The sequence below is a fragment of the Etheostoma cragini genome, chromosome 21 (assembly GCF_013103735.1).
Source record: "Etheostoma cragini isolate CJK2018 chromosome 21, CSU_Ecrag_1.0, whole genome shotgun sequence".
Classification (NCBI taxonomy): Eukaryota; Metazoa; Chordata; class Actinopteri; order Perciformes; family Percidae; genus Etheostoma; species Etheostoma cragini.
The window spans coordinates 14,409,486-14,434,999 of record NC_048427.1 but is presented as its reverse complement, the minus strand read 5'-3'; the positions used below and the strand labels follow the sequence as shown (position 1 = coordinate 14,434,999).

The following is a 25,514-nucleotide window of genomic DNA, read 5'->3' as shown; positions in this document are numbered from 1 at the left end:
CTCTCCTCTCCTCTCCTCTCCTCTCCTCTCCTCTCCTCTCCTCTCCAGATGGGAACATGAATTCTTAATGCTCATTCTGCCATGCTGGTACCCATCCACACCCTGGGTGAAAAAAAACCAGAGCACAAGGTCCCAACTCAAATGTTTCACTCATCTGAAACACCTACAATATGTAGTCTTCTCTTTAATAGACACCTCAGCAAAATCCTCATTAAAAGTACGTAATGCAGGACATACACATCAACAGAGTATTAACATTTCAATTTTGAGACATTACAATAACTACTCTCGATAAAACTAGACTTTGTCTGAAAGATAGGGTCCTCTGGCCCCTACAGTTATTTTTATATGTTGCGCCGATGGGTTTGATTTGGTTGGAGCTTGGCTTAGTTGTATTAGGGTCAAAAGACGATTTTTAGCACAAAGAGGAAAATGCAGGCTTTTGTCAAGTGAAAATGGAAATAAAAGTTGGCAAGCTCAAAATGGAAAATATTGAAAGAAGTAAGACAAATTAGTCCTGACATCGAAAGACATAGAATTAAAGACCCTCTCCTTATATTGGAAATAGAGTCTTAAAGCTTTAGTGCTTAAGTTTTTGATATTAATAACCGTCCGTTGCATATAAGCCATTGCCAAATTATTGCTACTAGGCTTATTAAGACTATCTGCTCCACACTACTCTCTCTGTATTTCTTATGTTCAGAAGATTGTGGCGTCCACTGACTTTCACACGCAGAAGCTCGAGTGAAGATAATTACCTCTTCTGAAGAGTCCATCATGTTTTTTGATCCTCCGTGTCCTCCTCGGCTACAAGCAACTGCGTGGAGGAGAGGTGTGGTTGCTTTCGCGATCACGTAAGGCTTGTGTCATGTGAACACAGAGACAGTTTGGTGGCATTACTCAGAATTCCTCATGGTGGCGATAGAATCTATGCACTATAGCTTTAAGGAACACTTAACAAAATTAAAAGCCGCACCGATCAATTGTTTTGATTAAAGAGCAACTTAATGCCAACTTAATATCTAGTTTTAGGTAATCTTTTGTGATTTAAAGTTTCACAGTACTGCACGGATGTAGCTGTGCATTGTACACTGTGACATCACTGTTGGGCGTGGTCAGAGGTGAGACATGAAGCTTTCAACAAGAGGTGGCAGTGTAACATTGGCTGGTAGTAACTTACTCTCATAAGATCCATTCTCATGTTTTGCTTTGAATGATCTTGTACTTCTAATTACTTGTTATGTGTGACCAACTATCAAAACAACCAACAAATTCCCATCAGCCGCATCTGTACTTTGTGTTAAGTGCTAATTAGCAAATGTTAGCATGCTAACACACCAATCTCAGATGGCAAACATTCCATCACAACAGTGTACCTGCTAACTCTTGTACTTCAGCATTTAGCTCAAAGCACGACTGGGCCTAATTTCAGCCTTACTGGGTGTTAGCAGGACTGTGGTCTTCTTCTTGTTTCTTGATAAAGGACTTATTTAATCAATCATCATAAATAGTAATTGATTTATTTTAGGGCTGCACGACGCAAAGAAAATATCTAATTGCGATTATTTTGATATTGCCAATTGCTAAATGATTCACGATAATGGTGCTAATGATCGTTTTTGGGTCATTGCTCTCATTTTCGTAGAAAAATATTAAAATGATTATAGTTTGATTTTTGTGAGAATCTGTACCAAACAAGGATATGAGTTATATGTTAGGATGGCTCTGCAGCACCGCAATACTTCATTCAGGATGGTTTGACTCAGAATGGTACTTTGCCTTTTACAAATATTGTTCCCCCCTTTGATTTGGATATTGCACATAAAAAAGCAATTCATTGCACATCCCTAATTTATTTTCTGTTGATCTACTTATCAACTCGTTTCAGCGCTCCAGTACTAACAATACCACACCAACACTAACATTGATAGTCACTTTTTCACACTTCAGAGTGACATCGATTAAAACATCTAGAACAACACTTTTGTTGATCTGTGGCGATATTTTTATATCTCTGCCTTAATGTCATTTGTTTATCACAGTTATACCAATTTAACACAGTCTGCAAGTCATGTCCATCCGTGCTACATGATTTATTATTTTCCACCAACATTTCCTGTACTCACAAATTTAGTTTCATTGTATTTTCTGTTAACTGGCAGTCGAGTCAGTGTGTAAAACTGGTAGTGTTTGAATCACAGTAGACGCTGTAACCTCAATATATGCCTGGGCAGCGATCCATGGCAGACAGAATGGCTAGACGTGTTTGTTTCTTACTATGGTTTTGTTTTGCCTTTTCCGTTTACGAGGAACTCAGCCGGTATACATCTGTAAATGTCAACGCTAGATGTTTTCTGGTAGCATAGGTACATTTTCTTCTGCCATGGTGATGTACAGCATGTACTTGTATTGTATTTTATATCCAATTTTCTACTATCTACACAGTATTTGTTTTTGCCATATTTTGTGGGAGCAAAGCTACTGCTCAGGCCAACATTTGAACTCTCCACTCCCTTTCCATCCTACAAGTACTCTAACCTTTATTTCACTAGGGTTGGCAGACTGGGCACAGACAGCCCTTTTTTATAAGCTACACACTTACAGCTTTTACTGCATGAGGCTTTCATTTTTCAGGCACTAAGGGCACCTTGGCGGTACTGTCTGAGAGGTGGAATTGGCCTTCAATAATGATTACTCTTCCCAGAATTTTCCATTTTGCCTACAAAGTTTTTTAGGTTCTCACATCCTTCCTGGACTTTCCGTGTAATTGTGCTTGAAAGGTTCTGCAACAGAGGAGTTCTCTAATATAGGTTGGTAATAATTTGACCCCTTGAACCTTTCTTATTAGTGACCATGCTAAATTGTGCTTGGTCGTTGGGCGGCTCCAAGCAGCAAGAGCTGCAGAGAACAAATGGCCCGTTTCATTAAGTTAGATGTTAGCAGCGCAGGTGCCCTTTAACGGCACAGAGACTATTAACACAATAACCAAAAAGCAATTAGATTGACTTTCTAAAATGGCAGTCAATTAGCAAAGCTGCTGCACTGCATGGCGTAGAGGTAAGGGGAAAGAAAGACCGAGAGGAAATCAGAGTATTGGAACACTGGGGGATGATGCAGCTGCTGATTACCAACAAGAAAAGCTACTGTTTGCCTTCACTTCAAGTGATAAGAGGAAAACAGCACGCTAGGTAGCCACTGGTGATGCTGTAGGTGATGCCGCAGCCTCCAAGATCTAGACACCACCATTCAAAGGGAGACAAGCGTAAGATTGTTGTCATCTGATGCAGTTAACCCTAAAGCCTAATTTTTATTCTTTCCCATACATTCTCAGAGAAAACCAGGCCTTTACTCTGCATTTAGTAAGACAGACTTTAATTCCTAATTTCCAGGGGCCAGCCAAGGGCTGGCTTCTGGGGCTCCAGTCCTGAATGTTTCCTCAAAAGCCTCGAATCTTTTAGTTTTACCTTCAACCATGGGTCATTTCCCCTCAGTCTCTCTGACTGGACCGGCAAACTAAATGGAACAAAAGTTCTCTTATTGGGGAAATTTTGCCATTCATTCTGTGAACTTTAAACTAAAAATGAGTTTCAAGATCATAAATACTCATAAAACGGCAAAATTCTACTTTACCTATGCTATGTTAATATATACACCTATGTTATGTTACTTAAAAATAGTAACAGCAGACAAAGTTTGGCTTTTTTAGGTTCTATTATCAAATGACATGAAAATAGTACATATAGCTCCCTTAAATGGAGCACGCCCCCTGTACTTGGATAACGTTCGCATACTCCTGAATTTTCTCTGGGGTTAAAAAAAGGTATATTTTCGTCAGTTAAATATTTTATAGTGTCATATCATAACATACGTAAACTCAGGATACTTTACATTAAGTGTAGGTCTAGACCACACTCTATAATTAACAAAGACCAAAAAATTCCCCCCTAGAGCAAACATTTACCATTTAGTGGCAAAAGAAAAACAGGCAGTACCCTCATACATGACCAGGCTCTTGGTGGGCGGCCATCTGCCACTGCCGGTTGGGACAAAGATACAGAAATATTATTTCATAACAATTATAGCAGTTGGCATGATGCACAGACTGGAAGCTGGTTCCACAGGAGAAGGACCTGTTAGCTAAAGGCTCTGGCTCCCATTCTAATTTTGGAAACTCTGGGAACCACAACTAACTCTGAATTCTGGGAGTGAAGATGCTCTTCTGGGACAATAAGGTACTAAGAGCTCTTCAATATATGATCTTTTCTTAGTTCTTTTCAGAACACGATTCTCACAAGAACTAAGAAAAGAGATTATATTTCTCCTTTATTAGCTTCTCTGCATTGGCTTCTTGTAAAATCTACGATTGAATAAAAATCCTTCTCCTGATCTACAAAGCTCTTAATGGTCAGACACTATCATATCTTGAAGAGCTCTTAGTACCTTATTGTCCCAGAAGAGCACCTGCGTTCCCAGAAGTCAAAGTTACTTGTGGTTCCCAGAGTTTCCAAATTAGAATGGGAGCCAGAGCGTTTAGCTAACAGGCTCCTCTCCTGTGGAACCGGGTTCCAGTTTGGGTTCAGGAGGCAGACACCGTCTGACCCACACTTAGCGTAATCTTAAAACTCTCCACATTGATAAAGTTTATAGTTAGGGCTGGCCCAGGTTTGCTGTTGTCCTGCTCGACGCCCCTGCTACGTCCTGCTACGTCCTGCACTACAACTACTATGATTTCCAGTCATAGTTCATATCTTTATTGTTACTCTAATTGCCTCTGCTCATCATGCCAACTGCTATAACTGTTATGAAATAATAATTCTGTATACAGTATACAGTGTATATAGATACATAGTAGCTCTTTACATAGGGAGTGTGGATGGGAACAGGAGGGTCATGGGTTAAGTCCCCGTACAAACAAAAGTACAAAAGTAGTGTTGGTAGCTGGAGAGATGCCAATTCACCTGCCAGGTGCCAAGACACCCCCCCAACCATGCACTTGGCAGCTCACTCACTCTGACATCTCTCCATTTCAGGCCTGGGTATAGTGACTACCAACAAAACAGAATGTGAATTGTAATCTCCCCACTGGGGAATCAATAAGTATACGTTTTTTTTTTTTAAATTAGAATTGGTCCAAGCACAGAGCCTTGTGGAACACCACGGCTTACTTTAGTTAGCATGGAGTATTAATCTTGTATGATCTTAATCACCTTACTCATGCCTTTGCTGCTGCTGCAATTTTTCTCTTCTTGAGAAGAATTTGATATTTTTGTTAGAAATAGAAAGTCAGAGCATCAAAGTGGCGATTATGGCCTAAGTGTGTTTTTTCAAGATTGGCCTTTGTCCATATTTAAATACTTATATGAGAACACCAACTAGACCTCTTGCTCTGTCTTGTACTGGAATTTTTAACTAAGACATTGATAGTCAATGTTTTCCCACTTTAGAGCTCTTACAGTTAAAAATAGTTTATTCTAGAACCACACTTTTGTTGGTCCGTGCCAGTCATACATTGCATCTCTCAGGTTAAGTTCTGGAGCTCACTGAAGAACAAAGGAAAAAATCCGCTCAAAGAACTTTTTGTGTGATGCTTCAAAGATTGTTTTAATCTTTAAAGTATATTTCACCAGGCCTATTCTCACAGAGTGTCTTTGTTTGTGACTTTATATAGTTTCAACTTTTGTTGTTGCTGTGCAGGCATCTGTTTTTGTTGTATGTCTCCTGTCAGAACAAAGAGATGGCCAGATTGGCAGACAGATTAATCCTAAATTTTGATGTTGGCAATGTCCAAAATGTTTTGCCTAGAGAACACTTCTGTCGGTCTGAGGCCCAGTTTATTTGTTATTCAAGCATGAATGAATGAAAAAGCCACTCTTCTCTCCATACAAATGATATGTATTTACTCTAAGATGTTTTGGTTGTAGTCTGTTAGGATGTGCGAAAGAAAAATAAATGCCATCCCCGGGACATAACTAGGCCTGATTGTATGCTTTTGTTTGTAATGATGTCTCACAGTATGCTACTAAAAAATGAAGCAGACAGGAAATAAGACACTCATTTTGTCATGGGAATAGACAAAATAATGGGCAGGCATGAAATTCTGGTACTTGTTTTAAAGGTTCTGTCTCTGTTCATATTAAAAGCCTTCATAGGTGATTCAATCATAAGTGGACATCTTAAACACAGGTGTAAATCCCCCTTAGAGCTGTCTGGATATTGGGATCTAGTAACAAAAAACAGTTTCCAAGGTAGTGAGGAAAATGTCAACGTACAGGACGTTGTGCCACACCAGTATTTCACTGACCTCAGTGTAAGTTTACAGAAATCCATAAAGAAAGTGGTTAAAGCTCACTGTGTGCTGATGGGTGGTGTACACAGTTTTACCTTTGTTAAATTATCCAGCTCCACATAAGGTTGGAAAATCATCAGATTTCAAAGAAACTGGCTCCTCACCGGTTCATGGTAAACTACCAAAAGCCCAGGGGTCTCATTCATGAACGTGGTGTAAAATGCTACTTCCCACGCAAAGGTTATGATTAATAGAAAATACTTGACAGGAGAATGTGCATCCTCCACGTATCCTATTGATACCTCACAGACATTTGTTCACTCTTTATTATGCACGTTATCATGAAGATTAAATACAGCACTGTTATTCGCGCTTGTACTGAGGGAGAATTGATTCATAAATGTCTTGTAAAATACAACTCAAATCTTAAAATAAAACTTCTTAATATTTAATCAGCGCTTTCGTACCATCACATACGCTACGGAGTGCAAGAAGATGAGATGGCCCGACTGTATGGAATACAGGATAGCATTTAAAAACCCTACCATTAGATAACGGCGGAGTGTAAATAACTAAATGTCTGCCTGTAATACTGTGCATATATCCTCAAATGTCAAAGTCTGGAAATACAGCCGTTAAGCTCTCGCGCAATCGTTACAATTAATGTCCTCGTTATTGGTCCACACTTAAATACTGTTGGTGACAAAACCTGCATGAACAAAGATGTGTTTACCTATTAGACCTTCGTCTTCAAAATGTATCTCAGGGTGGGGGATACCACAAGTTGATGCTGTGATTTGGGCAAGGCGTTAAAAATCACAAATTGTTTTAAACATATAAATGCTGCACTGGCTGGCAATGGCACTGCATAATGACTACGCCACTGGAAGAATCAGGAGAGAAAAGGACCATGACATGCTTTTATAAATTCCTTAAAGCTGCGTTCTTGGATCTATGTACTGGGGTCTAGTAGAGAGGGAAACGCGCCAAAATGTTGCCATCCTGGTCCAAATACCGGTCCTTGCCACTCTGGGGGCAACCAGCTGTTTCCTGAAGGAAATGATTTTTTTAAAATAAATGTTACATATAATCTTCAACTTTATCACCACGGCTTTTTCGGATATAATATATACTTCTGTTAAATCTTATCCTATACTGTGGTCTGGTATGTCAAAGTTGAAGCAGAGTGCCGTAATGTCTACCGTTTTGGACGGTATTATTATTATACAGGCTTTCCTACACTATGTGAGAAGAACCGAAAATATATTTGAATTTGAAGCAACTTACGAGCTTTTGAGAAGTTTTTTCTCTTTTTCCCGCCAGTTGTCACTATTCAGCGTATCGAAAGAACAACTGCTAGGGTCATTAACATACTGATAGCATTCGTTAGGTGCTTTGCATTGACTATTTAGGGTTAAAATGGGCGTGTATAGGGTGGGAACTTACATACGCACACTTGTTTTATAGATTTTTATATGTGGCTCTTGGATGTACGTACAATAATATTAAGGTTCCATCCTACACAGTTTTAAAAACTAGACTCCAGATCACTTCAGCGCTACAATAGCATTTTTCTCTGAAAAGTGAAATTTGTTAACTAATTTCATTTATGTTGGAGCACTGTAGGGCTGCAACCAACAATTATTTTCATTATTGACCTAGTGTGTGGACTTGCATATTAAATAACAGACATGGGCAAGCAGTTTCTCTACTCTATAAAACCACATCAGTTCAGTAATTTAAGGCTTGCCTGGATAACAATGTTTGTTTCTCAGATCCTATTAGGTTCTGTTGGGACCAATGAAAATAGCAATTAAACAGCCAACTTCAACCAAGGTGAACTACAAAGGGGTTTGAGTTTGCTACAAGGCTTTGAGTTTGTACCTGTGCCGAGGCACCAAAAGCTAGGCCAACACGTTAAAGCTTTTGTGCCAGTATTCAGTATGTGAGTATTTTAATTGTCATGTCCAAATTGGCAAATTCTTTTATTTTTTAGCAGGACAGAAAAGCCTCTGACACAGTCCTCAACCCATTTTAATGACCCTGTATCTGTGTCTTTCAGTCCTCCTCACTAGCTCAGAGGCAAGTGAAGACCACAGTTGAGCTATTTAAATGAAAATCTGCAAAGAAACTTGAATTTACTGCAGAAAATAAATACCTGATACATCAATCCTACTTCAACAATACTTTTGAGACTTGAAATTGCTTTTGTGGCATAACACAGCAATCCTCAGCACTATTTTTCAATGTGTAAATCACATTAAGGATCATAGAATTCCATTTGAATAACAATCATCTAGAAGCTGACATACTGCAGTGCTTTTGCTTTGGTAAAAGTAGTTTTTTCCTGAGCTGTCAAGACCAGGAATGTGTCACATGCATAGGAAAAGGTTATGGCGTATACAATATTTCATGCATCACTAAATGTAAATGCCTGCATGTGTGTTATTCTGTGTTATTTCAGTGGTTTTGTGAGTCACGTAAATGCTTGCATATTGTTTTTGTGAGTCACTCTCAAATCCGGGTACTAGGTATAGGTGAGTTTTAAGTAAACCAGTTCAGGTTTCAAATGCGATTTCTGTAAATGTGCACACTTTGTCATGCATGATTGTGCGAGCACTCTGTCAATGCTTGATAACTCTTAATTGGTTGCAGCAGATTGAGCCGTGATGCTCTCCAGCTCAGACGGTTTTGGGTCAGTCTCTTTTTTTCTTCTTCTGATAATTGCTTGGATCACAGGAATAATTAGGTTTTCTTCTTCCCCTTGCTCAACAAAACACAGCAGACACCTGCCCTAGCACACACATACACACATACACACACACACTCACACACACACAAACTCAATAGAGATAATATACACTGACAAAAGGAGGAAAGATAGTCGTTTTGGATCAGGCAAGAAAACAAGTGAAGCCCTGTCAGGTCAAAGCTTTAGCAGAAACTCAAATCTTCCTAATGCCTGCAGGCAAGAATAATGTGAATTTTAAATAGACCTCGGCTCTACCGTTGCCAGGATAAGATGCGATAATCACTTTCTTCTGTACTAACTAACCTATTTGTCTAACGGAGCTGGGGATGCTGTGCTCAAGGTGGAGACTTATAAAACCCAAATTCAATTACTACACTTCTCACAGTGTTTCTTTCCTCCTAGTCTATTTTTTTTACCTTCTCAGTAAAATCCTATTGTGCAGTGAAGTTGAATGTTGGAGGAACATTTTCTGGCAGGCTTCAGTTTTTTAAATTTTTTGTTTGCTTCAAAGTGGCAATCTGTAATACTTCAGTCCAGGTTGACGTATAACTTCTATTTTAGTAAAAACAATCGAATTGTGCACAGAGTTAAGTGCGCTGAAGCACAGAAGGGAGGGGGAGGGGAGGGGATGGGATGAGGAGGGCTTTGTTTGAATGTGCTTTGAACGTCAACATGAAGTAACGCCAGCCAATATCGCTTACACCTTTAAATAATCAAGGTACTAAATATGAACTGAAGGAAGAAAGATTTAATTTAAAAAAAAAAAATTTAGTGGAATGAGATTTCTTGCGGCAGAGTTGGAGATGTGCTATTTTGCATTGTGTTTGTATCTATATGGATTTGTAAAACATGTGCTTGCTATCTGTCTGTGCATTTATGATATTGACAGTGTCACATGCACACTATAATCCAATTTCTGTTCTCACTTATGAGGAATTCATAATTAAGCCTTTAACACTTCGTATACATATTTATGAAATCATTCCATTACACATAGTCAAAATATTGATTGCCCACCCCTCCCCTATGCGAGCAGTGTCCCTTGGGATCATTTCCACCATACAGGGTTACAGTTATGCAGCTGCACTCTGTAACCTCGCTGGGCTCATGTTATGCTGCGAGGCGTGAAGGCTAAACAAAGGCTGCGTTCTTCAGATTAGAGCATATGATAAAATGAAACGTTAATAATCACGGTGGGGAAACTGGGTCATTGCAACAGGGAAGAATTGAAGAGGAGAAGAGAGAAAAATGAGACCTGCAGATAATACAAGTAATTACAACCAAAGAACATACTGTACCCAGGGTACAACACAGGATAAGTGAAGATAGGACATATGTGTTGGCAGCCGCTGGTTAGACACATTTGGACAGAGATTTGAACATGTGCTCAAGAAATATGTTCAAAGATGTCAACCAACCCTTCACGGATTTTTTTTTAGGTACGTGTCTAATAAAGAAGAAAAGCCACAAAATAAATTTGTCTAAAGAACAAACAAAAACGGAATGTGTTGAATGCCAGGTAGCAGCTTGTTCAGGTCACAGCGACGAGGCTTACTTTGATTATGCGCTCGTCCAAACAATCACCGCGCTGATTTGATCATTCTGGCCGCAGACGCGCGGTTTGATTGCAGACTGAATCTCTCTTTATAACATCTCTAACATAATGAGATTTAATCGCCCGTGTCCTCATAAGAGCGTCGGATGAACTTTATTGATCCTGGCAGCTAAATTGGGTCATTACAGTAACGGCGATTAGGAGAAAAGGAGAAATTAATATTTTTGTGTGGGCTTCAATACATGGAGGAGCAACTATTGTGTTGAAAGTAGGAGGAGAGAGTTTGTACTGTAGATGTCCCAAAGCCCTACTACATGCTCACTCTATATGTGTTCTGTACTATTCTTAGGCTACATTTACATTGCAATGTTTTGGTTTAAGAACAAATATCTTCTGCTACGTTCGCACTGCTCTGGCGTTTTGGAGACATTTGAAAACACTTCTGACCCTGTTTTGGTTTGGAATCTGTTGCGTTGCAGTCTCAACGGCCGCAAACGGAGACCTTTTGACCAACACTGACGCCAACCTTTCGCCGCGTGATTGGCTCCTGGCGTCTCGTACTCTGAGACTAAGCTACTAACGTTACCCTGGCAACTACCAGCAAAGGGTGGAGTATACACGCTGCTTCCAGTTTACCCCGCAACTGTTGATGAGATGCATGTTTGGCGTGTTAGTATTAATGGAGATTAGTACTTCTACTCAAGCTAAAAACACATGTGTACACGGAGATTGCTGTTGGCTCAAAACTTTGCTTAAAAAAGCAAAAACATAGCAATGTAAATGTAGTATAACCTATTTTTCTTGCTGTTGTACGTGCAAAAACTGTTGCTTGGCCCATGCTATACCCTTCCACCGAGTAAATGAAAATCATTCCAGTGGTTTTTGCGTCTGCAGACAAACAGGATCGGAAACATAACCTCCTTGGCAGGGTAGTGTTATTTTGTCACCTCGCTACCACATTGCTACCCGAGAAAAGTTTTATCTTGGTTTTTATTTTATGCAAAACATCTTTGTCTCGTCTTTTTTTGCTGACTAATGTAGTCTTAGTCAGTGTTTCTGGACATTGGTGCAGTCTCGTTGTCGTCCCTTCTCCATCATGGAAAAAAATGTCGTTGACGAATACACTTCGTCTCGTCTCGTCTGACAAAATTAACACTATGGCGGAGGTAATAAAAATGGGATAGGGTCAGTATGTAGGGTGGAAAATGCATATGTGACAATTTGTTGTTAAAGACCGAGATCAAAGTAATTCACTTAAGTTTATGGATCCATCCATCATCATCGTCTTATCCGGGGTCGGATCACAGGGGCAGCATCTCCAGCAGGGGACCCCAAACTTACCTTTCCCAAGACACATTAATCAGCTCTGACTGGGGGATCCTGAGTATCCCCGAGGATCCCAGGCCCCTAAATTGTTGCTTTCTGCACCTTAAAGCTGCATTAATTGCTTTATAGGCCACGTAGGGGCAGTGTGTCAAGCTGTAATCAGGATATTGTCAAATGATGAACTTATAAAGTGGTCGTGGTTCTGTTCACTTGAAAAATCTGGATTTTGAACTAAGAGAATTATCTGGCTCTTTAGCTGCTGAATGCTCCACTAAGTTCATCAGCGAGCTTCTAAATTTGTCTGTCGGCTGTTTTGGAGGTAAGATGTAGTTTTATGCGCTATTGAACTGGCTGGAAATAAGATGAGAATGGGGACCAAAACAGTAAAGCTGTGGCTGTAAAACCATAATGATGAGCTGAAAGATGCTGAAAGGCTACCTACATGTAGTTTTGAAGAGAGCTGGAGGGCAGAGCGGGTGGAAATATGATATTTAAACATTGAAGAGTATCAAGTCTCAACCAACAGGGAGACTTGCATCATGTGTCATTGACTGTGCCATCGTTATCATTAACCAAATCTGGTCATGGGTGTAAAGCAACACTCTTGTTACTATAGATGGCTGGTAAATAGGACATTTTTGTCCATTAGTGTTCTTTACCATCTGCCAGCGTTACATTTTACATCTCAATTATTCAGCCAACGCTTTAAGACCAACGAGACATTGTGTTAAGGGTGCGGCTCCATGTACAGCCAAAAAGTAAAATCAAGATATTTTGCACCGTCACATTTCCAGCAATGGAAAATTGCCTTCAGATTTCTATTCAAAGGGCTGCAACATAATTTGACCTGGTGTGTGGTGAGAAAATGGATGCTCGGGGGCAAAGGAATAATACTTTCAACCACTTTTCACCTTTTTCTCTGATCCAGGGCTGAAAGCTGGCTGTGGTTTTGTCTTGGTGGATGGTGGATGACCGTGTTCTGCTGTGATTGGAAAAAGAAAAAGGCTATAAGAGCACTCTTGAAATGAAAGTAGAGCATACACACAAATAGGGCAGCACGAAATGGCCTAAAATCATTTTACCTCGTTAAGAATAAATAAACGGTAATTTACATATTCTTTTTATTTTTTTATTTCATTTTTTTCTTCTCATAGTTTATTGGCAAGTACAAGTAAACAGTACAAGTAAATGGGCTCAAATATTAAAGGTGAGGTGTTTTTTTCAGACTCAAAGTGCTTATTTTTGTTATTTAAAATAATTGAGGGAAACACACAAAGCGGAACTATTATGGCTATTCATTGAAAATGTATACAACTGAAATGAAAGCACACATTGCTTGAAACAAAAATGTCTTGTGAAAAAAGTCACATTTTAGCATTCTAAAAATGATCAAAATTATCGTCATGGGACAAAATCCGTCGATAACATCTTTAGAAGTTTTGATGTCGATAAATTTTCGATTTATTGTCCAGCCCTACACACAAACAGCTGGATGGTTTGGAAAAGGTAGGTTGGTTTGAGTGCGTGTTGAGTGGGTATGTTTTTACAAAGTGTGTAGATTAACATGACAGGGTGTCATAACTTTATAATCCAAATCCCATACATTTAATTAGTTTAATAGTTCCCTCAGAGGAGAATCTGTTGTTTTCGCATTAAAATGTACAGACTTACAGTTTTTTCCTATCCCCCCCCCCCCCCCCACACACACACACACACACACACTTTTCTTGGTATTCTTTGTTCAAGCGAAAATACTTTCTAAAGCCTTTTTTTCAAATGTCAATGAGAAGATGACAACATCCGGAGAATCAGGTCTGGGCATTGTCTGCAGATAAGAAATGACAGGGTATACACTCTAGTCACGTAGCCGGTTTGTAATTTGTTCATAAACAACCAAGTCTCTTGTCTATCCTTGAATTTGTCTGACGATTTCGGTATTTGCCCTTACAAACAGAAGTTCCCAAATCTCATTGTTTCTCCAGTCAGACATTCCTGTTGGCGTCTCGGTATAAATGGTCTTCCTTCTTCACCCTCGGTTTGTATTCTTCCACTTTTACAGCTGTAACATGTTAGAAATGTCATCGACACACCCACTCCCTCGCTCGCTTTGAATTGTCAGAGCTCCCTGATTGGAGCCGTCGGTGTGAGTAAGAGAAACGAGAAAAGCAGTTTGGCCCATGTTTGGCCTGATCGCTGCCTCTCTCTTCTGTTTCTCAAAACACGTACATGGGCCGAAACACAAAGGCTTGTGTTACCTGAAGGAGGGGAACGTGAGAAATGAGCTACGAACGATTAGAAAATGAAAGAAGATAGTTTTTGATTAGCACTCGTTAATTAACTCAGCCGCCTGTCTGCTCCCTAGCCAGCACATCAGCAGTCTATGGCCCAACTGCGTGATTAAGTCAATTTGTGTGTGTGTGTGTTAGAGAGAGCGAAGGGAACGCATACTGCTGTTGTAGCATGGCACAAAGGCATGTTTTTCTCGCTCTCGTGATTTTCGATCTTGTAGTTTTATAATGAAAACCAGATGAACCTTGAACCTCAATTTGCTTTGATGTCTGTCTGCATATTTTCATTGATATGCATGGCAGCTGGCCTTCACCACATGCATGATTATTGGCATGGGACTGCTGTAACACCAAGTTGAATTGCATGACAATGAGAGATTTCCAAGGTAAAGCAGCCATGAAAGGAGGAAGGTTGAAGGTTGCATAAATGAGGAGAAGGGGTACAGGAGGTTCAAAGAGTCAACAAAGACAAACAAAAAAAGAAACCAATCAATACTTCTTAGAGGAGAAGACTCTACCAAAATAAGGACATCTGTTTGAGCGAAAAAGAGGTGAAAGAAAGTTAGGGGCAAAAAAACTAAAAAGAACAAAGGATTGGAAACAGCCGCTGGAAGGGATGAAGCGATTCCATAAGAAGATAAGATATGGAAGACGAGATTCAGAAGAGCCCCAATTTCACAGTGGTGTGAGTGCCGCAGGTTTTGTGCTGTTACAAGGAGCGCTCCACTTGATTGCACATTAGTCCTATTGTTGAGAAAGCCCTGCACATGTTTTATTTAGGAGGCTTGCTCCGGCTCGCGGAGTGCCTCGGCTGGACCGGCTCGGCTGTGTGTTCGGGGTCGCCGATGCAGAGCCACGTCTCTTTACTGCTAATGGACGGAACAGCATTAGTCAAGTGTGTCAGCCTCTGCCCCGCTTTCTGGCACCAACGTTATTATCACCCGTCAAAGCTTCTCCTTTGGAGAGGATATCCAAGGTGTATTCATAGAAAGGGTCAGGTGCGAGGATTTCTCTGTTCCTGCCTTTCTTCTGTTTTTGAGCAGGAGAAGCGGAACGCAGTGTGGGCTGTATACGAACCCGCTGCTATTTGCTTTGCTATAATGCATTTAGATGAAACGGACGTAAGATGTCTCTCTACCACCCCAGAAGGGAATGTCCCAGCTCGTCCATATTTCAGCCTTAGCCATCACAGATCTCTCTCTCTTACCTGTGGACGGGAGGCAGGAAAGACTTTCCAGTAGCTCGCCCTCAAAACCCGAGGCCACAAACATGAGCAAGACTTGCTTCAGTTTGTTCCATAAGCTGCGATAACCATGTGCTCTGTGGTTCACAACTAGAATACCTGTAATCTGCAAGTGAAAACAACAGAGATGAGGAGGAGGTACATATAAAGCAAAGTACTGCCTGGCTAATTGAAGATTGTTATTGATCAGCTGACTTCTCATACAAACATTACGGTAAAGATTTATTCTCCTTCCTGAAAAACTTGGTAAGGCGAGAGATAGTCTACATCGAATGTGTTTCAGAATTGTTCAGGTGCCGCTGGAATCCTGCCGGAGGCCCCTCACCTTCCGCTTTCCTTTTGTTGGGATTCTAAACTCTGCTGGACGTATACGGTTAACTGCTCTTCAGATCTCTGCAGGGGAAATCCAGACAGCTAGCTAGACCATCTGTCCAATCTGAGTTTTCTGTTGCACGACTAAAACAACCTTTAAACAAAACACGTTCCACCACAACTAGTTTCTTTCCAAGGCTGTTTTGCAACGGCACCGTTGCTCCGTCCGGCGCATAGCGCCCCCCAGGACAGTTGTGATTGGTTTAGAGAAATGCAAATTAACCAGAGCATGTTTTCCTCCTATCCTGGAATGCTGTGTGGACTATCCAGTTCATCTGCATGTACCACACCGTGAGGAATGCTAGCATTTATTCACCGAGAAAAACTGTTAAGGTACACACACACTGCACTGCCACGTTCACAGCCATACAATACGGCTAACTTCACACTCACGGTCACACACTTGCTCGCTTTCTTTCTCTGTCTTGGCTGCACATTCGCTAATGTTATGCACACAACCTACACACTAAGTTACTGTTTGTTGCTGTTTCTAGCATCTTAAAAATATATTTAGACAAAAATTCCCTGATGCTTAGACCCGGCGGGGACCAGGCTTGCAATACAATGGTGTAAACCCTGGAGCTCTGACCACTGCCTGCTGGACGGCTTTCAAAACGCAAGCAACAATACATATGCATGTTGTCATTTCATGTTCATTTATAAGTTACCAGTTATTGGGTTTCGGGCTATAAAAAGAAAAAGGATTGGAAACTGACATTCCTACTTTTGATGCAATATAAAGTGCAGCCAAGACTGTAGAAGGATTAACACGTATGAGTGATGGTTGTGATGGTTTCATTGCCCCTTATATGACTGAAATTCTAAATTTTAATTGCACATTGACAATGTTTAGTGTAAATCCTCATGCTAACAGTGTATTAGTGGTACTGTGTTGGTGTGTGTCTGTTTCCTATTCCATGGATTGAAAGGAAATAAGTAAGATCTATTTTTATAGCACATTAAAAACCAGCTCGCCTGACCAAAGTGCTGAACATAACGCATAACCACAGAATAATAAAATGAAATAAATACACCTACTTATCAGTGATATAAGCTAAAACTACACCAAGAGACAAACACTCAATTACAGACATAACAGGGTAAGACAATTAAAACCCAGGGAAGGCCAATGTAAATAAGTGAGTTTTCAGCCTGGTTTTGAATATTGTAATTAAAGGGCGATTCCTGATGTCGGGTGTCAGTTGGTTCCATAGCTAAGGGCCGGCAACAGAAAATGCTCCAGCACCTTAACTGGGGCCGTAGGACATGGAGGAGACCTTGACTAAAGGATGTGAGGGACCTGGGGGCTACACGGGGATGATTGATACCAGCTATGACGCTGTAGAACAGGGCCCGAAGAGCTTTAAAAACCATCAGCAGTATTTTAAATTGTATCCCAGACTGGACTGGAAGCCAGTGCAAAGACATTAGGCTTTATTCTGTATGGGATGATTTCTTGTCTCAGAGAGGTCTACACTCAAACACAGTCACATTTTTTTTTTTTTAGAAGTGACTTTCTGATGTCCTCCAAATAACAAAGCAGTGTTTACACGTTCCCTTTTCCTCCTTTTGCGGTGTCATTTTTAAAGTCCCACTCCACTCAGAAATGTGTTTTGTTTGTTGTACCTTCTATTGCATGTTTGACCTTTGCTGTGAAAGGTTGTTTTCATATTCAACTGCTGGAGGAGAAAGTCCTTTGAAACCTCAGTGTAGGTGTGAACAGGATTTTGTGACACGACAACTAGTTTGGAATCCAATCATGATCCAAAATGCAAATAACACCTGAAGCCTCCAGCGTCTATACACTGAGATCAGACTTTTCACTGAAGCAGGAGACATTTTGTATCAAGCAGGTGCACTTGGGAAATGAACAATATTTTCATTTGTATTGATTTTTACATGAGGGAGAAGAAATATATGTAATAAGATTTTGTTTTTTAGGTAATTAAAAAAAATTATTGTGAAAATTATATTGGACACAAATAATTCCCAGCGTCATAATTCCGAGTGTCTTTAAGCATTTCTGGATGGCGGTTATACAGTGGAGCAGAGGATGACATCTGTCTCAGTCCAGATGTGACCCTCACAGTTTGTAACCTCATTGGAAGTGGGAGAACATTGTTAGAAAAAGCAAATGAAACACGTTTGTCTAGTAATTATTTGGCACGAGGTTCTGAGAAAAAAGGATGTTTTAATTTGAACATTCAGTCCAGTTTCTGGGAAATTCCTCAGTGTGGATACACAGCCACTGGCCTGTGTGTGTCCGTCTCTCAGTGAACTTCCCCACTAAACTGGCTCATTAATCTCACACAACATGTGATCATTAGAGAGCCATCTCTGGAGAGCCTCACACTCAGGTGAAACACAGGGGGATGCACACTTCTGGGAATGGGACAGTGCAGCTCAACGCGCGCGCACGCACACACACGCACACACACACACACACACACACACACACACACACACACACACACACACACACACACACACACACACACACACACACACTATATTATGTTCTGATACTCTCCATGCATCACTTGCAATGAAGCATATTTTTCATATGCAGTTCAACACAATTGGTGTTTTACACACACACACACACACGCACACCTACCTACCTATGTTGCTTGGTTAGGTTGGTTATGACAGAGCAGCTGTCTGCTCAATTTCCTAGAGTCAGGAACCTCTGTGTGCCCCTCTAATTCCCCCGCCACACACACACACACACACACACACACACACACACACACACACACACACTCCTCACGTTCGCCCTCCCCCGCCCTGTATATGTTTCATTATTAAGAGCCTATCAATGTGACAGGTAGCACAAATTCAACTTACTGTAAGGTGCAAAACAACTTCAGAGCTGAGGCAAAATGGTACCGTAAGAGCAACCGTCAGCAATCCTCTAGGTGTGTGTGCGTGTGTGTGTATATATGTATGCATGTATGTATGTGTGTATTTTCAAGTGTTTGTTTCCCACTCGTATGCTTTTTTCTCATTTGTGTGCGTGTCTGTTATGTTCCTCTCTCACTAGGAAAGTATTATATTTTTGTATTATTTACAGTCTCACGAGGAAGGTTTGTGTGTGGGTGGGTGGGTGTGTGTGTGTGTGTGTGTGTGTGTGTGTGTGTACAGTAGTTGTCTAGGCTATAAGGCTGCTGACTGCAGTGCTACTGTTAGGCCAAAGATAATCTTGGGGATTGCTGTGCTGCTGGGTCCTTTGCAGGTGCCACAAAAATGCATTTCTGTCAGTGTGTGTGTTTGTGTGTTTGCGTGCGTATGTATGTGCGTGAGTGTGTGTGTGTGTGGCAGTCATTGTAGTCTGTAGCATGACAGAACTTTGTTAGTTTTGTTTGAGGTCTGAATCTCTGTACACACATTCTCCAGATGTGTATCTGTGTTTTTGTTCTTTTTAAGGGTCTAAATGAATACAAAAACAGTATATTGATATGCTGATTATTCAGTTTCAAATTAATTTTTTTTTTTTTTATTAATCAAATAGAAAGCTAAAGATTTTTCAGTTCTGGGACCAGAGTCTGCTTCTTAACATTTATTCTCAAATAAGGGGTGACAAAAATGCCAAAAAGTATAATCTTTAACCCACATAATCCCACTTTAACTATTTTTGGAGGGACGGGGGATCTTGAGCGGGAGATAGCACGTCAACAGTTTATACATACATGCATACATCATCTGAAAAGCTGGGAACCCAAAGATTAATCTGTGTTTAAAAAAAAATAATCTGGGTTTATACCATGTTGGTTCTACATTTAACTATTTCTCACCACTTAGGAATGGAGTTTAAAAAAATGACAGAAATCCCTCCAAAATACCACATTAAGGCACCAAGGGGCCGTATCTTGATCCCAGCGCGGCGCAAAGCCCAACACAACTGTCTATGCTAGTTTAAGACCGACACAGTCGGCAATTTCCCATCCAGCGCCCGCGTCGTTTAATTATCAAATGCACCTGCGTCCATCTGTGTGCCCATGGGCTTACAGGGAGGTGTGTTCAGGTGTATTCTTGGAGTATTGCTATCAACAAAAATCTATTCTGAAGTCAATAACGCAGCATTTCATTGTTTTTTAACAGCGCATTAGTAAAATACGCCTGGGCTTGTGTGCACAGCGTGCGCACACTATGCTTGTTACACACACAAGGACGTGCAGCAACACACAGACATGCAAAAGATTCAAAATAAAAATATAACAATGTGACAAAGTATTATGATATGATCTGCTCACATGCTTTCACTTCACTTCACGCATGAGTAGATCAGATCAGTTTCTTCTCCTGAAAGTCTCTCCCTCCTGCTTAGCACACCTTAATAGCAATGTGGCTTTTAAAGGGAATGGGAGATGACGCTCTGATTGGTTTATTGCATGTTACGCCCAAAACACACCTATAATTGATTAAGACACTAAATAAAACCGTTTTGAACCATGCGCCTGTCACGCGGACCATTTTTCCGCAGTTTAACTAGCAAAAGTGGATTCGTACATGCCCTAAACGCACCTGCGCCAGGCTTAGATCGATGGGCTTTGAGGAACACCATAGTAAAATCCATTCTGTGGTTCGGCATCAAAACCCTTTAAGATTTCTGTGGGAATTGCATTTTTCTGTGACTGGCTGGTGAGCACTTCTGTTCTGGAAATCCCCTTGTTGTCAATATACCTAGGATTTGATCCGGCTCTTCTCTCCTTTCCCTCATCAAGTATCACAAAGTTGCCTTTTGAATAAAGCACTACACCATCCTGGTACCATGCTGATGCCTTTAAGTAGAACTCAAAAGCTAAAAGACATGCAAACCAATGTCTAAGATAAAATGTGCAATAAATGGACAAGAAGTCTCACAAGGAAGGCTAATCTATTAGTCTGAGAATGCACATATACAGTAGTGTGTGTGTGTGTGTGTTTGGGGGGGGTCCAATGAGCTGACTTTATCCAACAGTGCTTTTATTTTTGTACCTATTGATTCTCAGCAGTTTTCCCCCCACGGACCCATCTATTCCCATCTACATTGAGGCGGCCTCCTTCATCAATACCTGCCTCACTCTGTCTAGACATTCAATCACTTGCTGGGGGTTCAAACTTTTCTAATCACAGTCCAAATGTATGTTTTCTAAAACTCTTCCCGGAAGCGCCATGACCACAACTTTATTTGAGATCGTTTGGACATGCAGAATTTCTCCCTCTGTACTTTATTTCCGTCTCTGTTATATCTCTCTCCCCGTCTCTCGCCCTGTTCTAGCCTCAGTGTGTTTGTCTAGGTTTAAGCTGTGTACTGTACGGTGGCAGCGAAATAACAGCATTAATTTGCTTTTGCTGAGGCGAAAAAAAAACTATTTGTCTCCCGAGCACCCCTCTGCAAGAAGACACAGAGCTCCAACTTCTGCTAAGTTCTGCCATCCTTTGCCGGGGGAACCCGATTAGTTGAAGTTTATGGCCTCAGAAGCGGCGCTCCAGGCTCCGCCGTGATAACTTCAGCTGGTTAGCGAGCTACAGTACAGCAGTGCAAAGAAACAATAAGCTCTGTTTCAACAGAAAGTCAGAGTAGAGCAGGCAATGGGGAGAGAAGGGGAGTTCATCATTTTGACAGAACAGTAAGAAGTGTTCTCCAAAGGAAAATGTGTGCGTTGTAGCATTTTATTCTGTAAGTGTGTGTCTCTCTGTGGGTGTGTGTTTGTACGCCTCTACCTGCATGATAGTATGTTTGTTTTTTTCCTTCGATGTGCACAGCTCATATCTACTTCAGTGTTCAGAGATCTGCTGCTCCCTGTGTGGTGTTCTCTCGCTGCTGAAACTAAAGCGCCAAACAGCCGCAGGTGTCTTAAAACTCCCTACAGAAGACGACACCATGTGCATAATTAGCAGAAATGAACTGTTTCTAATTGGCTGAGGGAGGAGTTGTTCCTCGCAGCGTGTGTTATTGATATGTCCCAGTATGTGTACGTCTGTGTAAACGTAGCTGCGCTCTCTCTCTCTCTCTCTCTCTCTCTTTCTGCTGCAGCTCTGTCGGTGTTGCGGCCGAGTAAAGAGCAGGCCCCGGTCCAGCAGAATAAGTTCATGGGTGACATCGAGGAGCTGGCTGCCAGCTATGAACGCAAACTTATAGAGGTGAGTGCTGTACCGCCCACTCTAGGGCCTTGCCCCCCCCAGTCGCCCCCCTAACTTTGGTGTTCAAAAAAACTGTGCTTGTAAAAACAAACTGCCACTATGTCCACAAGGTTCTTAAAGCATTGAAACAAACAATTAATTTCTATTAATTAACTTTTAAACACACTTTAATTTAATGTTAAATTTGTAATGAATGTAATGTACGCTAAAGGCGAGTCAGCATCAACAACGGCGCGTCTATTACGTTAGCCAAAAGTCAAATCGCTGTCCTTTGATTAGTTCTGATTTTAGTAAAGACAAGCACAGCATAATACTAAATATTATTTATACATATACATATATATATATATATATATATATATATATATATATAAACACAGTATAAATATAACATTTACAGAGGGTTGCTGTTTCAGTGGCGTTACGCTACAACATCTACACAGTGCTTGCTGAGACCAATCATTTGTATATGATTAGTTAAGGAGTACTATCAAATCATCTCCATCTCACACATCATGGATATAAAGCTGCATAAATTAAACCAGGTGACACGTTTTACTGTCAAATTGGGAAAACAACAAACACAAAGGGGTTAAGACGGCTAGTCTAAAAATAACTGTTGTGTGCATGTAATAAATCTCTTCTGATTGTATGTTTGTTAGGCCACCTGTTAGCCACAGGGACCTTCAGAGTAATTCAATAAAGGATAACCAGAGCTTTTCACATCTTGACTCTTTGTAGGCCAGAGTAGCTGGAGATATTAGCTGAAAAGTGGGGATATTGCCACCCAAGAAAATTCTGAGTAGTGTAGAGGTGGAAGAGAAGGAGGAAAATTAAGAAGGAGAAGGCAGTGAAATGGAGAGGCCAGGCGGGTCAGAGCAGGAGAAGACCTCAGAAGGAGATGCAGAAATAAGTGAAAGGGAAAAGGGAAAGGAAGGATTGACTGCGAGGGAGGATGAGGATGTTGCAGATTCAGAGAGAGTGACAGAGGCAGAGAATGATAAGGAGGAGGCAGATGAAGATGACAGGGAGGAAGAAGCCTGCAGTTACCCTTGGACCATACGGTTTGTTTATATTCTCCTTCCAAATAAATTGCAGTACAGTAGCATAACATGTCATGTCACTCAGTGACATGACATGTTATGGCTGTTTCCATACTGTTGTATATGTTTTAGGGTTAGATATGTAAAGATTTACATATATACATAGATTATCTAATGATGTTGTACAATTTCTCTATCAAAGCGTTTGTTTGATCATAATTAGTGATAAAATAAGATAAATTCTGTTCCATTTTCTGTTCTATTTGTTTGTATCAGTTAATATGATCAAGCCATTCAATTCAATTTCAGCTAAATTAAATTGTATTTATTGTATCAAATCATAACAAGAGTTCACTTTTCTCAAGACACTTTACAGATAGAGTTGGTCTAGACCCCACTCCATCATTTACAAAGACCCAACAATTCCCCCATGAGCAAGCACTTGGTACAACAGTGGCGAGGAGAAACTTCCTTTTGGGCAGAAACCTCAGACAGTCCCAGGCTCCTGGTGGGCGGCCATCTGCCGGGTGGGACACCGAGACGGATTCAGATGGACAGATGTAGAGAATTATGATCCATAATAATTATAGCAGTTGGTATGATGAACACTGGAAATTATAGTCATAGAGAAAATCAAATACCACGAGACCAAATACCTCGATGCCGATATTGCAACGATATTGTGTGGTTGACTATTGGTGCTTTGACAAAATATTTACATAATGACAATTTTGAAAAATAATCACCAGAAATTATTTAAAGCTCCAGTAGGTAGTTTTTGTAAAAATGTATTTTTTACATATTTGTTAAAACTGCCACTATGTCCTGACAGTGGAATATGAGAGAGATAATCTGTGAAAAAAATCAAGCTCCTGTGGCTCCTCCCTGTGCTCCTACTGCCACTTACAGCAATACACCGCTCCCGGTCAGAAACAGCCAATCAGAGCAAGGAGGACTGTCTTAGCAGTGTCAATCACTCTCGTGTACGCGCTGCTCATATCCCTCCCCCGCACAGCGCTTGCCGTGTTCAAGCTCAAGATTGCCAGTGTACTGCAGCTGTGCTAATCGCGGAGAAACAACTTTTACGGAAAACTGCCAATTTCTCGAGTGACACCTGCTCAGAAAACAAAGACGAGCAAACAGAAGAAGACCGATGACGAAAAGCGAGTTAAAAAAGAGAGAATTAAACCGAGCCCGAGATAAAACGAAGGGGTCAACATCGAAGCGGCTTTTCAGAGGTGGAGGGAGCTACGCCTCCTGAAATGATTCAACGCGGATTCAGAGCTAGCGTTAGCCACATTTCTGCTCGAAATGTAAGTATCCCTGCTTGATTTGTTTCATTTTTTTTAAAGAACTCCACAACTAAGATATCGATAGTTACAGTGCATTTTCAGTACACTGGTGATAGCGCAAATCTCTGTTTACTTTGTAGCTTGTTGCTAAGTCTAACAGTTAGCTAGCTTGTTAGCTTGGAGCACGGCAGGACTGTTGTAGCAGGTGAAGATAAACTTTACTTGCTAACTCCTTCACCCTCAGTATAAGCAATATTGTTTCGCTACCTACATTTAGTAAGCCAAAATGTTTTTTTGTTGATCACAATAAACGTAGCTATGGTTAAAGTACTTTAATTGTGCGCTGTCCCTGTCAACGTTTGGCAAGGCAGAATTTAGTTTTTGATAATTTTTAAACATACACGTTTTCTTCCCCCTCAGGATGTAATTTGTAAATCAAGTGTCTGACACACATTCTTTATGCTCCTTCAACAGGTCAGACATGGCCCCAGACACAGAGGCACGTGAAGGAATCGTCTTCAGTCCAAATCAAAATGTTCAGTATTTCCTTGTGCAGGAGTAGCCTACTTTGCAAAAAAAGCTGATTTTATTTTACCCATATGCTAATAAAACCTAAGACATATTTCTAAGATGTTGTTATTCCTTGGCTTATTGAGCTTCCTCACTGATTCATCATTCCTACTGAAAGTTTACTGTTTTAACACTAGAACTGCCATGACGGTCATTTTGACCGTTTTGAAATTTACATATGTAATAACTTTGCCGGATAAAAAAATACAATCCTGCTGGTTCCTGACTTTTCCTAAAAGGCTCTATATTTTAATTTAAAAAAGTTTTTATATACATTACACACAAGGCAAAGAAAATAAAATCACTTTTACCTATTTTGGCCATACACGGTCATATTGACCGCTCGGATTTTCGCGGTATTGTTTTTAATCTTTCGCGCGGTTGAAGATGCATATTGGTTGCTTAGTTACTATCAGCGTCTCTGCCAAAGAAACGTCATAAGCGGTCTTGAGTACCTAGTGTGGGCATTACCGATGGGCCGAAGGTAAAGCCAGAGTCGCTAACGCTAGCTACCACCGTGAACACGGCGTGGATGGACTCCGTTCTGAAGAGCCGCCGGGCGCTCGCTCTGTTGAAGGAGCGGTACACAGAGCTAGATGGCCGGTGGCTGACTACGTGTTTATACAACTTTATACATCCTCAAACTGGCTGGAATTGCACA

The 25,514-nt window shown here is 40.7% G+C and overlaps 1 protein-coding gene across 2 annotated transcripts in view; it reads left to right on the top strand.

Annotated features, from left to right (window-relative positions):
• The window catches only part of snx29 (sorting nexin 29), a 168,508-nt gene that overhangs the window by 65,721 nt on the left and 77,273 nt on the right, over positions 1-25,514 (top strand). For both annotated transcript variants that reach the window (XR_004655164.1, XM_034861446.1), the window contains exon 15: positions 21,842-21,948. Coding sequence is in view for 1 of the 2 variants with exons in the window: in XM_034861446.1 (XP_034717337.1) it covers positions 21,842-21,948 (107 nt within the window). In the remaining variant the exon portion in view is untranslated. The remainder of the gene's footprint in view (positions 1-21,841; positions 21,949-25,514) is intronic.